Source organism: Lytechinus variegatus, chromosome 7, assembly GCF_018143015.1.
Source record: "Lytechinus variegatus isolate NC3 chromosome 7, Lvar_3.0, whole genome shotgun sequence".
Classification (NCBI taxonomy): domain Eukaryota; kingdom Metazoa; phylum Echinodermata; class Echinoidea; order Temnopleuroida; family Toxopneustidae; genus Lytechinus; species Lytechinus variegatus.
Window position 1 is genome coordinate 758,928 of NC_054746.1, and position 13,393 is coordinate 772,320.

At 37.0% G+C, this 13,393-nt stretch overlaps 1 protein-coding gene across 1 annotated transcript; it reads left to right on the forward strand.

Moving 5' to 3' along the window:
- The first annotated feature begins 614 nt into the window (after window positions 1–614).
- Window positions 615–3,272, forward strand: LOC121417940 (muscarinic acetylcholine receptor M2-like). The gene is made up of 2 exons (XM_041611654.1): window positions 615–1,829; window positions 2,891–3,272. The coding sequence occupies exons 1-2, from the start codon at window positions 927–929 to the stop codon at window positions 3,164–3,166; spliced, it is 1,179 nt and encodes a 392-aa protein (XP_041467588.1). The 5' UTR covers window positions 615–926; the 3' UTR covers window positions 3,167–3,272.
- Window positions 3,273–13,393: the final 10,121 nt, after the last annotated feature.

Genomic DNA, 13,393 nt, shown 5'->3' on the forward strand with positions numbered 1-13,393 from the left:
CCAAGGAATTAAAATGAATTCAAATCGGCTGACCATCCGAATGTTGGATTTGTTTTAAATATTTTAAATTACCTCTCAAATCTTAAAAGGTTTGAACTTAAATCTGTTAGATTTATATTCAAATCTATAAGGTTTAAACCTAAACCTAATATTCGGCTGATCACTATTCACAGCCGATCTGGAATTATCTTAACTCCATAGAGTTAGAGTGTGGGTGTAAGTCAGTACCAAAATAATATAGATTTTTTCATTAAGTATACCCAACATGTGGAAAGGACCCAACATAGAAAGGACCCATAGAAAAGACTGTAGAACGCGCATTGCCCGAAACAATGACATAATTTGATAAAATGCAGTTCAAAATACATTATCTTGATGGCTTTCAAGCTTTTCTCCATCATGCGTGCATGTAAGTGCACCTCGTTTCATTTAGCTATTGTTCGTGCCCGTGCTTTTCACGTGAAGGCATTTAAACGGTATATACCAACTTAACATTGGAGCCTTTTTACCTAGTTTACGACTAGAACCTTGGAAATACTTTTATGAAATTAATAGCGATCTCATGATTTTTTTTATTGCTAAGAGACTAGAAAATCTCATTGAAATGTTTTTTTAAAGATATTTTAGAGATCTCGTGCCCCAGATATCGCTTCCGCAATTTGCTTCATCACATTGTCTCAACAGATAAGTATATTTTCTTTCCCTGTGTTCTTCTAAGTGGATCGGAGAAAATAAAGCGTGCTTGTGCAAAAAGCTGTGTGTGTGAGTATGTGGGAGTGTGTTTGTTTGTGTGTGAGAGAGAGATTTGCATCTATATAATCACTTGGATAGTCAGCATCTGGGGTTATTCTCAATCACGTCATCTCAGAGACGTAAGGATTTGTTCGATTCGTGTAATATTTCAGTGTCGATTGCCCAAAATTGACATGGAAGGTCTAAATACCCGAAATGCTTCAGAACCGACAATTTATTCGACAATGCAAATTCAAGATTATTACGAAAACTCAACAGAGATAACCTTTGAGGCCACAATTCCTGAGCTTAGATCTCGCTCAGTGAACATCCACGGGATCCTATGGCCTATCCTCTTTACAGTTCTCATCATCTTCGCAAACTCTTTAAGTTTCTTGGCCTTCTGCCTCGAGAAACGTCTCCGAACATACAACAACTACTTCATCATTAACTTAACCATCCTCGACCTTATAACCGGTGTGTTTCTCATCCCGACTGTTGTCCACACACACATCGGTTACTACCCGTTCTCTCATGATGTCTGCAAGGTGACTTCGGCTATCCGGTCGGGCATTCTCAACGCCTCGAACCTCGCCGTTGTCGTGATCTGCGCTGATCGACATCGGGCCACCTACGACCCCATCAACCATTTCATGTCAAGAAGTAAACAAACGGCCGTGATCAAAAACACGATCCCTTGGATTGTATCATTCATATTTTGGTTCCTCTACATCACCACCCCGGAGTACATCCTTGGGTTCGATAATGGTCGACACTGCCTTCGCTGGTACACCTTAACACCCCTTCTAGCCATTATCCCATTCATCACGATCTTTTACCTACCGTTCACCATCATCGCTGTACTCTATTTCAGAATCGTCGCTAAAATTCAAACCACTCTTGGATCAAAGAATGTCCAAAGAAAGTTTGCCATGAAGGATGTAAGCAAGGAAAAGATCAAGGTAGACTTGCCCCACGATGACATGACGTCCGCAGTCAGTACTGTCACCATAAATGTAGACCTCTCGTCCGATAATCTTGGTCAGGAACCAAAGATGAACAACGGAAATGCTGTCAACAAACCAAAGAAAGCGACAGTAAGTATAGTTCCACAGTTTCCAATGCTTCGAACATTTACTTTGGAAATTTATGAAAATATTTTTTTTTCTTCTTGGAAAGCCCCACGAACTAAAAAAAAGCCTAAGTTATATTCATTAAAAACATCTTCATCTTCGACAGAACAGGTAAAAAAAACTTTTTAGGAAGACTTAATGTAGCATCTAAAGTGTAATCTGTCACATTTATAGTAAAAACTGTGAATTTTCACTCGCTTTTCCTTTCCCCTTGGTAGTGACGCCAGCAGGCACTCAATTTGTAGTGAATTTAGAGTGAACGTACTAATATTTCTTACAAATTTTACTTTAAAAGGATAAAATTCACTCAACATCAAGAGAAAGTCACTCTGATTCTAATTAGTGAACTTAATTCACTACCTCCGGTGAGTGAATTATTCACTCGACTTTTTGGAGTAATATATTTTTTCATTTCACGGATTTGTATATTTTCCTCCTTTCTATAGGATTTTTATTCTCTTTGGCCTTTGGATAAGAATGAAGGCATTATCCACTCCACCGGTCATTCCATTTAAAATCAAATTCACATTTATTTCCTTCGAGTAACCTGGAAAAGTTTGTGTGGATATGAAATAATTAATAACTATATAATAATGATGATAATAATAATAATAAGCATTTATATAGTGCCATCTATCTAGAAATATTCTAGAAATATTTTATTCCGAGGCGCGTTGCTATTATTATTACCCCGGCTTTAGCTCGAGCTGCCTTTTAGCGCTCATGCATTCAAGGAATTAATCCTGCCGGGTACCCATTCACCTCACCTGGGTCGAGTACAGCACGATGTGGATAAATTTCTTGCTGAAGGAAATTACGCCATGCCTGGGATTCGAGCCCACGACCCTTTGTTTCAAAGTCAGAAGACTTATCCACTAGGCCACAACGCTCCACTATACGCTATATCGTAGGTATATCACAATTACTTCAATTGCATTGAATAATTTACTTATTTTAGCCCTCGGACTAAATGTAATAACACTGTTAATGGTTAATATTTATTCTGTACTATGTCTCTGAAACAGATAAAGCGTGAATCCGCAAACGAAATGCGTAAGGCCACAAGGACGCTCCTCTTCATCGTCGTTGCTTTCGTCGTGTCATGGCTTCCCCAGAGTATCATCATGCTCATCTACTCCATCGAACCCGTGCTCGTCGTGCCAGGACTACCACGACCCGGTAGACTTTTCTTCGGGTGGATGACGTATCTTAACAGCCTACTCAATCCAATATCGTATGCCGTGTCGCAGCCGTTGTTCAGATCAACCATACTGAACATTCTGTTATGCAGACGTAATTAATCATTTGGACCAACATCACGCAAGCTTACCATTGGGCGTACCATTTCAATCAAAAGATCCTTACAAGGCAAGTCCACTGCAACAAAAAGTTGATTCGAATCAATAGAGGAAAATCCAACAAGCGTAACACTGAAAATTTCATTAAAAAATTAATGTATAATAAGAAATTTATGGCTTTTTTTTTAGTTTCGCTTTATCTCACAAAACAGTTTTATGCACATTAAGGCGGTTTTCCACTAGAGCGCGGACAAGACCAGGAAAGGTTGCGGAAGCTACTTTTGTCATTTCGGCATGCTGTCCGCAACCAAATTCCGTAAAAGATTATGCAAATGATCTTGTCCTAGGAGACGACCAGGGCTGTCAGCGTATTGTCGTAGGGCTTTCCTGGGACTGTCCTAGGACAAGATTATCCAAATAAATTTGCCGGCGTTCGGTGCGGACAGCATCCAGATCGTATTAGGACAGAACCGGAGACATTCAGGACAACGTCACGAGTGGTGAATTCAAGGACTAGGACAATCGGACAACTTGAGAATACTCTATAAAAATTATCGTTCATATATTTTTTAAATGAATTTAGGGGTGTTATTTGTTTTTTTTTCGACTACAAAGACTATGTAGGTTTTTCTTTTATTTCAAATCAAATTGCATACATCGGTGGCCAAGGGGACAGGGGCGACGCGTCCCCTCACTTTTTGGAAGGGGGGGGGGGCATTTGATATCAAATGCCTCCCCCTTTCCAAAATCTTTTTGGAACGAGCAAAAATGAAAAAGTGGAAAGAGAGGGACAAGAACAAGAAGGGAAAAGAGAAGAGAAAATAAAGACGAAAAACAAGAGGAGAAAGACGAGTGAATTAAATTATATGAGGGGGTGATTTTCATGTCACTATGTTAAATTTTCGCTCATGCTTTGTGCTCGCATTGCCTAATCTATGAGAGACATACCTTGCTCAATAGACTTATACTGATCTTCAAATATCAAATTTTTAGGTAAATATACAAAACATCTCTCGGACAATAAATTTTGAATTTGTTTGGTTTACAAATAGATTTTATAGTTTTCTGTAAAATAACTATATTTAATGGTCTAAATATGAACATTTTCCGCTCACGCTGCGCGCTAGCATTATTTGATTTGTCAAATAACTATTCTCTTCGTGAATTCCTTAATTTTTGAAAAATATCCCTTTTTTGATAGGCTTGTCTGATTGTGAAAAGTATCAGCTAAAGCTGCGCGCTTGTATTTTGATTGGGGAGTTATGTGTACCTGTATCAATTGTAACAAATTATTTTAAATTCCTCTTTCATAACCGTTTATCAAAATTTTCGGCTTGCAATTTGCGCTCGCATTATTTTTGTTAAAATATATTAACCCATGCATCCTATTCATGATTAATTTCATCAATCATCATCAATTTCGCGCCCTCATTGGGCCTATAAGATAATAATATTTTCATGATTTCTTTATAATCATTGTCCGTTTTTTCAAAATGGAATATCGACAAGTTTCATCTCTCGCTTAGGAAGATGGTCATCATAGTCATATGAAGACAAAAAAATGTCCTTAAAATGTCCCGGTCGCAACTCAAAATACATGTATTGATAAAAAGATCAACTTGAGCTTTGCACTCGCATCATTTATTAAGCGCGATCCATATCTAATTCATACCTGAGCTTAATTTGTTTTTTAGATCGGAAAATCAAATATCTTTAGCTCGCTCATCGCGCTCTTATTATTAATATTATCATAAAGAATGTTATTAGAACGCCAGATTCTAGGTCTGAGCACACGCACGCATGTTTATTTAGATACGAATCTTGTGCCAGTTTCAGATCAGATATTCTCAAATTATTAATGTAGGAATATTATCCATTTATCCAATTATCCATCCCTTTCCTGATTTACAAAATGTAAGATGTCGAATTTCGTTTCGGCTCGCGCTTCGCGCTCAAATCAAGTGTATAGTCATACCCCTATCCTGTTCATGCTTTTAAAAGGTGCTTAGAATACCCAGTATTTAGGTCGGAATGTAAAAAATGTTCAGCTCGCGCTTCGCGCTCGCATTATTTGATTGTTAAAATGTGTAGGCTAAAGGAAAGTGTGTTTGTCGGTGTAATGTAGTATCCACTTTTTAAAGCAGATTTTGTGCATTTTTATACATAACAATAAACTATCCCGGATCTTGATTTTTTTTCAACTAAGGTAACTTTAAAAAGACTGCATATGTTCATAGCAAAGTCGGGGCTCTCTTTATAACGTTACTTTCTTAGAATTTTCAACAGATCAATACATATATTACAAAAGAGGAAGAAAACAGGAAGTTAGGATGCAAATTGCATTCGACAGGCACATGTGGATCAATGGGCGAGGTGGTCTTACTCCCCCTTTAAAAAGTACAAACAAAAGAAAAAGAAGTGAAATGGAAAGGGAAACTTAAAAAATGATATGGTGGAAAAGAAAAAGGGGGATGCCGTGCTGATACGGCCCTCCTCCCCATGCTTCCGGCTTACCCCTCCCAGTAGAGAGATATACAAACAGCCCAAAAGAAATAGGAATAAACAAAAGAGATGAATGAAATGAGGTGAAATAGAATCAAGTAGGGGGAAAATCGCGATAATGATCAGAAAATAATTGACCGAGATTATGAATATGTAAGATTAGAAATATCAGTATTTTTTTTGAAAAAAATGTGAATCCAGTGTCTAAGCACCTTTGTCTCCTCTTGTACAAATTGAAATAGACTAAGAAAGAAAATGTAAATGAGTAATTTCAGAAAGCCGAATGCGATTGCTACGCCCTATTCTCTGCGTTAAAAAAAGGACAAATGGAATAACCAAAAAAGAGGGGGAAAAGCAAGAAGAGTCAAGAAATTGACAGACCTGCAGACGGGAAGAATATCAGCGTTTCATCTAGGTCAATTTGTAAAAATTAATGGTTCATTATTTCAATAGTGTAATTTTAAAAAGATTGTGCACGCTGTTCATTTTTTTACGAAAAAAACTTAGGTCTTTTTGTCTTTTCTTTTTCGTCCTTGATGTTTAAAAGAAGTTCGCGCTTCGCGCTCATATTCTATGTGTATGAGAAACATGTTTTTTGTAAATAGTCGTGGTGTAGTGGTTCTGACTCCTGCCTTGTAAACGGAGAGTCATTTGTTCGATTCCCACCGCGGTCTATAAACCGTCCTTTGGCAAGACGTATTGCACAGCTTGCCACTCTCCACCCAGGTGCTAAATGGGTACCCGGTTGGATGCGAAAGTTATTGTATGCTTGAATTTGCCAGTGCCATTTTGAGGCTGCGATGAATGCAAGGAATGCTTCCCAGGGTGTGGAAATTGTGCACTTTTCATGCGGGATTGAAATGAATCCCGGGGTAAATCGTTTTCAGCCGTTCTGAGAAAAGCGATATTTATAAACTTGCTATAATTTATTATTAATGATATCTCATTCATGATCAAACAAAGTACTTAAAATGTAATGGGAATATAAACTTGAATTTCAGTTTGAAATCTATACCTGTATTATTAATTTTGTTATGATATTTGTCCTATTCGTAAAGTCAAGCGCTGCCTACACGGTCCTTTTTTCAGTCGAGTACATTAAAATAATCTAGTTCATAATCATACATTGCATGAAACATCTTTTTATGTTCAGTACAGAACAAAAAAATCTGCTCGCATCATTTCCAGCTTTACTATTGCAATAAATATTCGAAAAGTCCACTTTTCGGATCAGTAGAAAATGCTTGAAATATTCCTCCTTCAAGTCTGTAACCCGCCCCCCCCCCCCTCAAAAAAAAATCAACTCGTGCTTCGCGTTTGCGTAATATGTTTAAAACACTGCTTGAAATATTAAGCGTACTCGCTCCATACATAATTAGCATTGGATCCACACATTCCTGAATCACTTCTCTTGCCTTCCTATCCCAGTCCGAACGTTCCTGAAACAGTTCGCTTGCCTTCTTATTCCTGTCCGCACGTTCCTGAAACTGTCCGCTTGCCTTCTTATTCCAATCCGCACGTTCCTGAAACATTCCGCATGGCTTCTCCTTTCTTTTTTGAAGCTGACCTAATTGCGGATGGTTTCCGGAAGACGCGGAAGGGTTTAGGAAGGGCAGGACATCGTCAGGACAGGGTCCCGAAGGTGTCAGGAATTCAATATCCGCGTCCAAATTTTGGTCTCGACCAAAATTTGGATGCGGACAAATTTTGATTTCCCGAACAACAGGAAGGGTTTAGGACAGCGTGCAGACACTCCCAGGAATGTCCGGACAGGTCACGGAAGGGTCGCGGATTGCAATTATTACATTCCGCGCCTTGTCCTGACGATGTCCTGGCCCTAGTGGAAAAGGGGTATTATGGGGCCCGTAATACAAAGCTCAGCAACTATTGATTGCTTTGACTACAATGTACAATTAATCATAAAAATGCTACGGGACTCTGTTCGGTATGCAAATGAGGGGACCGGTGATGTCGCCCGCTCACTATTTTTTTTGCATTTTGTTTAAATATGAAATATTCTAATTTCCTTTCCATTGTCTTGTGAAACAAAATTTTTATTCTTCTCTAAACGGGTGGGATTACCATTGTTTTAACATCTTAATATGGTTCAGTTGTTCCGTATTGTCACATCTGTGAAAATTGAAATATTGTATAATTCAAAAGATGAAAAATAAGAATAGGGAGTGAGGAGCAAAGCTTGTCCATATAGCCTTGTGAAAAAAATAAGCGAAATTTTGATATGTCATGATTTTTTTTATTTTACATTCGATTTTGATGAAATTTTCGGAGTTATGCTTTGAATTTTTCTCCATTGATTCAAATCACCATTTTTTTGTGGGGGGAGGGTAGACTTGACCTTTGAGGGCAATTCACGATGATTACTGAACTGAACTGAATTCATTACCAAATAATGTAAAAATACATTGATACAGGGTAAATTGTCATATAAACTTCATTGGTAAAAGGACTCCACAGAAATAGTAAGCACTGCTAGTGGGACGTGGAGCCCCTATCCTACAATATACATAATCATAATTGATAGCATGAAATAACGTTTAAATAGTAAGTTAACAATTAATTAAATCATGCAAATGAATAGGTCTAGCATGTTACAACCGATAATTAGGACCTTTCGCAGTCCTCAAGGACGCTTGTATTAGGGTCCCCTAACACAAAAGTTAACGCTTAATCATACACTTGATTTTTAAGATTGATTGTGCATTATAGTCAATAGAATCAAACGTAGAAAACTGCTCTACAATCAATGCTAAGCTTTTGTGTTACAGGGGGGTTACAGGCCCTACAGATCTGCTTTTCGTGTGCAAAATCCTTTTCCGCGACACCCGCACCATACATGCATGTATATTACGACTGATTGCTGGAGATATTCGAAATGCAGGACCTAAAATAGATTATGGCATGGATATGAAAGTGGTTTTTCAAACAAATCGAGTGCATATTGAGTGAGGAAAAACTTACTGAATGAAGGCTTAGATATAATTTTACAAGCTTTGCTTTTTAGTGGATCCCCCTCATTTCCATTTATGCTCTATATTATATTATTATTATACTGTTGTTTTTTTTACGAAGTAAGAATGCCCTCTGTAAAATTGTATTTGATTTGTATTGTTTTATATTACTTTGTATTATGTTTTGAATGGAAATGAAATAAAAGAATTGAATTGAATATAGATCATTACAGTCCATCGACTCGATATTACATTTAATGTGGATTATTGGTGGATCACTGGCAATTGATTTCATGGGTCAGATCAACCTCTCCAGCCGAACATTTCGCATGCGTTGATATGTACACATCATATGCGATACCTTTGAACTCGTTTCCTTTTGTTTACTCCTTATACACAAACGATATGCCTCTCGCACACGATGTAATGGGCATTATGTTTTACATTCCCCAGAAATGGGGGATTAGATTCAAATTCCGGGGGGACCACTTCCGTTGATGAGTGGATACCAGGGAAGACCATGAGGTTTCGAAAAGTACCCGAAACAAGGGAAGCAATTCTTTTCCAGATTATGAAAATGCATCTCTTAACAAGTATTTGGCTTGTGAAACACTACAAGTATTGGATATATATTCCTTTTTTCCAGCATTTTAAACATCGTTTTGACACCCTTATAACGTTACATAGGCCTATACGTAACGTACCTGCCCACTCTGTCCCCTTTTACGCGTGGTTGCTCCTGGTATCCACTAATCAATGGATGTGGGCCCCCGGGCGGCCTCTCGAGCTCTAGGAGGAGTCAAATGTGGCTTTAGAAAGTCGTCCTCAATCGGATACATCACTGTTACCATAGTAGCAACCAGAATTTTGCACAAGAAACGCATATTGAATGTTTCCGTCACAGATGCGAAACAAAAAAAATCTTATGTCACACAATCTACATTGCAGGACAGAGTTTTACGACCATGATGACGGGCCCAAAAAGGCCCTTCCAAAATCAACTACCGTTGTAGATAAGCGTGCGCGTCCTCAAACGAAAGGTCGGGAATATCGCACCAACGCGACGCGTAATGTCGTAGTTTTACTAACGCATAACGTCACATGTCGCAACGCATAATTTCACAGCGGTATTTTCTTCAGGACTCGTGTTACAGATATGATAAAAAATATGCTTTCACAAAGTATTTTGAGACACGAGAAAGAGAACTAAGTGATTTGGAAATCAGGATTACTCTTTGTATGGATATCGGGTTATTGCCATTTAGTCTACTGCCATTTCCCCACTAACCATATCTTTACAGAATACGCAATAAATTAGTCAGTGTGCTACGCAATAAATTCACTGCTTTTTGTGTGAAATATAAAATAAAACATAATACATTTAATACCATAAACGATGTATCAGAAGCACGCTTCGTGTAATTAAATGGTAAACTTATAATCTGAACATTCCGATTTGAATACGTGTAATCTATTATAGCAGTTTATAAAACTTCGATTTCGTTTCTCCATTTTATCCTAAATTTTAACATAGACTGAAAACTGCAGATACTTTTGTCAAAATCTGTTGGCAAGTGTATCGTATATTTTTCTGCGAGGTGTATATATGGAAAAAAAATATCAGAAATATTATCATAATAAGTTTAATAGTTATCGTAAATGTTGTAATTCTCGTATTTGTTGTCCTTATCATTATTATCATCAATTGATTTGGTTTTGATTTTTATTCATACATGTATAATAATATAAACATCGTTATCAGCACTATATAATATTTGTCATTGGTATAATCATTAAGGTATTGTACACATATGCATGAGAGTATCTTTATAAGCTTGAGCAGCAAAAGCATGAAAAAAGGAGCAAAATACATAATTATACAATGGCTCGGTTAAAGCTAATAATGATGGACGCATCAATTTAAGATACAGGAGGAGAACTAAGAGAGAGGGAGAAAGAAAGAAAAATAGAGAGCGCGAGAGGGGGGGGGGGGGGGTGGGAGGGGGGAACAGAGGTGAGGGGGAGGGAGAGGACTGAATAGAAAAGACAAAAAAATGACGAAATGACTAAGTACACTACATAATGGTAAACTACAAGATTATAATCATAGTGAAAATGTGGATTTCCTTGTTATACTTGAGCACGTAATGTGCCTTGTTTTTAATGTTTGCAGATAACATATACCAGTGGCCAAACGAATTCCCCCCCCAAAAAAAAATGGAGGAAAATTTCATAAATAAACCGTATGTCTTTTGTAATAAAACTCCAACGTATAAAAGTTTGAAAATATTCTTTAAAAATTATCATTGTTAACATCACGCTGCATTTTCCACCATCCTATTTTTTCTTATTTTTTTCTCGTTAGTAGAACTTTTTTTGGGGAAGGGTGAGTCAGAGCCCTATAACCCCCAAAACACTATCAGTACGCTAGTGGCCTTTACGATAGAAACAAACTTGCAAGAATACTAAATGAAACGTAATAGGCTGCCAAAAACTGGTTGGTGATTTATTGTAAATTATACAACTTTTATCTTACTGACAAGGGAGTTTAAAACGCAAACAGTAATTTTGTGGGAGGAAAGTATTAAGGCATGTCAATGTTTATTCTCTAAAAATCCAATGTTTTACTGCAGATGAGTAGAATGATAAAAATCAATAACTCGTCGGCGCCATCCTATGCAAGTAAAGAAGCTTTAATCATTATTTACTTTAAAGGCAGACGTCCTTTCGTCTCTTAAATTATTCAGTTGATGTTTTATAAAAACAACGAATGCCTCAAAATAAAACCAGCGAAGAATGTTTTTTTTTACTGGAAAGAGTGGGCAAAATGGAGAAATGTATAGTCTGTTGTACAGTCTTTTCTTGAGCATGATGTATTAAATGAACTCATCTTCGCACTTTTTAAAGATGAAATATTATGACGGGGGGGGGGGGGGGAAGTCAACAGGTGAAAACTGATAAAAAAGGAAAGTCTCTAAAAAAAACCTTCTGCTCTGAACAGGATGAAGGCTCTGTATGATAAACTATTAAAAAAATGCAAATATTGATGGGGTGTCACTTATTCCTGAAAAATTGTTCCAAAAGGAGCTAATCCACTTTGGGTATTTTTCTGTAAATTAAGTTTGGTTAATTTACTACTTATAATAATAATATTATAGGGTATTTATTAATATTGAACACATATTCACCTTGTTAGGTGCTCAAGGCGCTATCACCCGGCTAAGCTAGGCGTTCATAGCGCACACAGCTTTTTAAGGAATTACTTCCTACCGGTACCCATTTACCTCACCTGGGTTGAGTACAGCACATTGCGGATCAGTTTTATTTTTCTATAACCAGTTCTTTTTTATTTTAACATACATGACCGTACTATCACCTTGGATTAATTAAATCACACTGTAAAAACTGTGGTGTAAAAACTGACACCAATTGGTGTTAATAGAGGACCACACCCTGAGGTGTTAACATAACACCAACGAGTAAATGTAACAACCAAAGGTGTTGTAATAACACCGGTAGGTTTAAAACTAACACCACCAATTTAACACCGGTGTAAAAAAACTGGTGTGGTCCTCTATGTACACCGGTTAACACCACAGTTTCTGTTGTGCATGATTTCTAAAATCTAGCATTCATTATAAATTTTTAAACAAATGCTGAAATTCTATTTTTCATGGATTTAGCTCCTTTCGGAGCAAAACCCTAGTAAAATGTCAATTTTTGCCAATTTAAACATGTTTGATATTGGAAATTGAACACGAAACGCATACATATGGCTAGCAGAATACATTTCACATCTTTTCTGACGTAAAAAAAAAATTATTTTGTCATCATTTCTAAGGACGGCGACCTTTCGATATCTAATTCCAAAAGGAGCTAAATCCAAAAACATTCGTAAAAATTGTAAAATTCTGTTATTTTCAGCAAAATTTGCACTCATGGTATAAACTTGTATCCACAACATTTACCTATAAATAAAAATGCATTACTTTATGTAAAATAGGAAAATAACCATTTTTAAATAACAGCATATAGTGGATTTAGCTCCTTTTGGAACAAAACTGTTTTGGATTTAGCTCCTTTTGGAACAAAACTCAAAATTGAAATCAATTTTACCTTCCCCCCCAAAAAAATAAAATGCAATATGTTGCATTCGTTTCCCACGTCAAAGATACATATATATGTCCAAAAAAAAAATCAATTTTGGTCAAAAGTGGATTTAGCTCATTTTGGAATCAAGCTCTTAATATCTGAAAATATAAATCACCCCCTCCCTGTTAACAGCCCTGATATCTGATTCTGTTTGTGGTAGGAACTCTGCAGGACAGCATTTTTTGCTGGTAAACGCCAAGCTGGTATATAACCAATTACCTTGGAAACATTTTACGTCTAGGTTAATCAGCCATAGTGGCTGACATAATAGACGACAGATATCACTCTTGGGCCGTTTTATCAAAGTGGAGACAATGGCAGAGTTGGGATTCGAAGTCACAACCTTGCGATTATGAGTCCAATGCTCAAACCACTGGACCACACGACCCGTGTGGTCAAGGGAACCCATAGGCCATCTCATGATCACAGGACATGGAAACATGAGGATTTTTCGGGTGTTTTTTTTTTTTTTGGGGGGGGGCCAGGGTAAGCCCAAAATACTTTCATTTCCATTCAAAGTAAAACATATATAATACAAAGTAATATAAATCGGATATAATTTTACATATTAATGTTCTTACCTCGTAAAAAAGACAATACAAAGTTA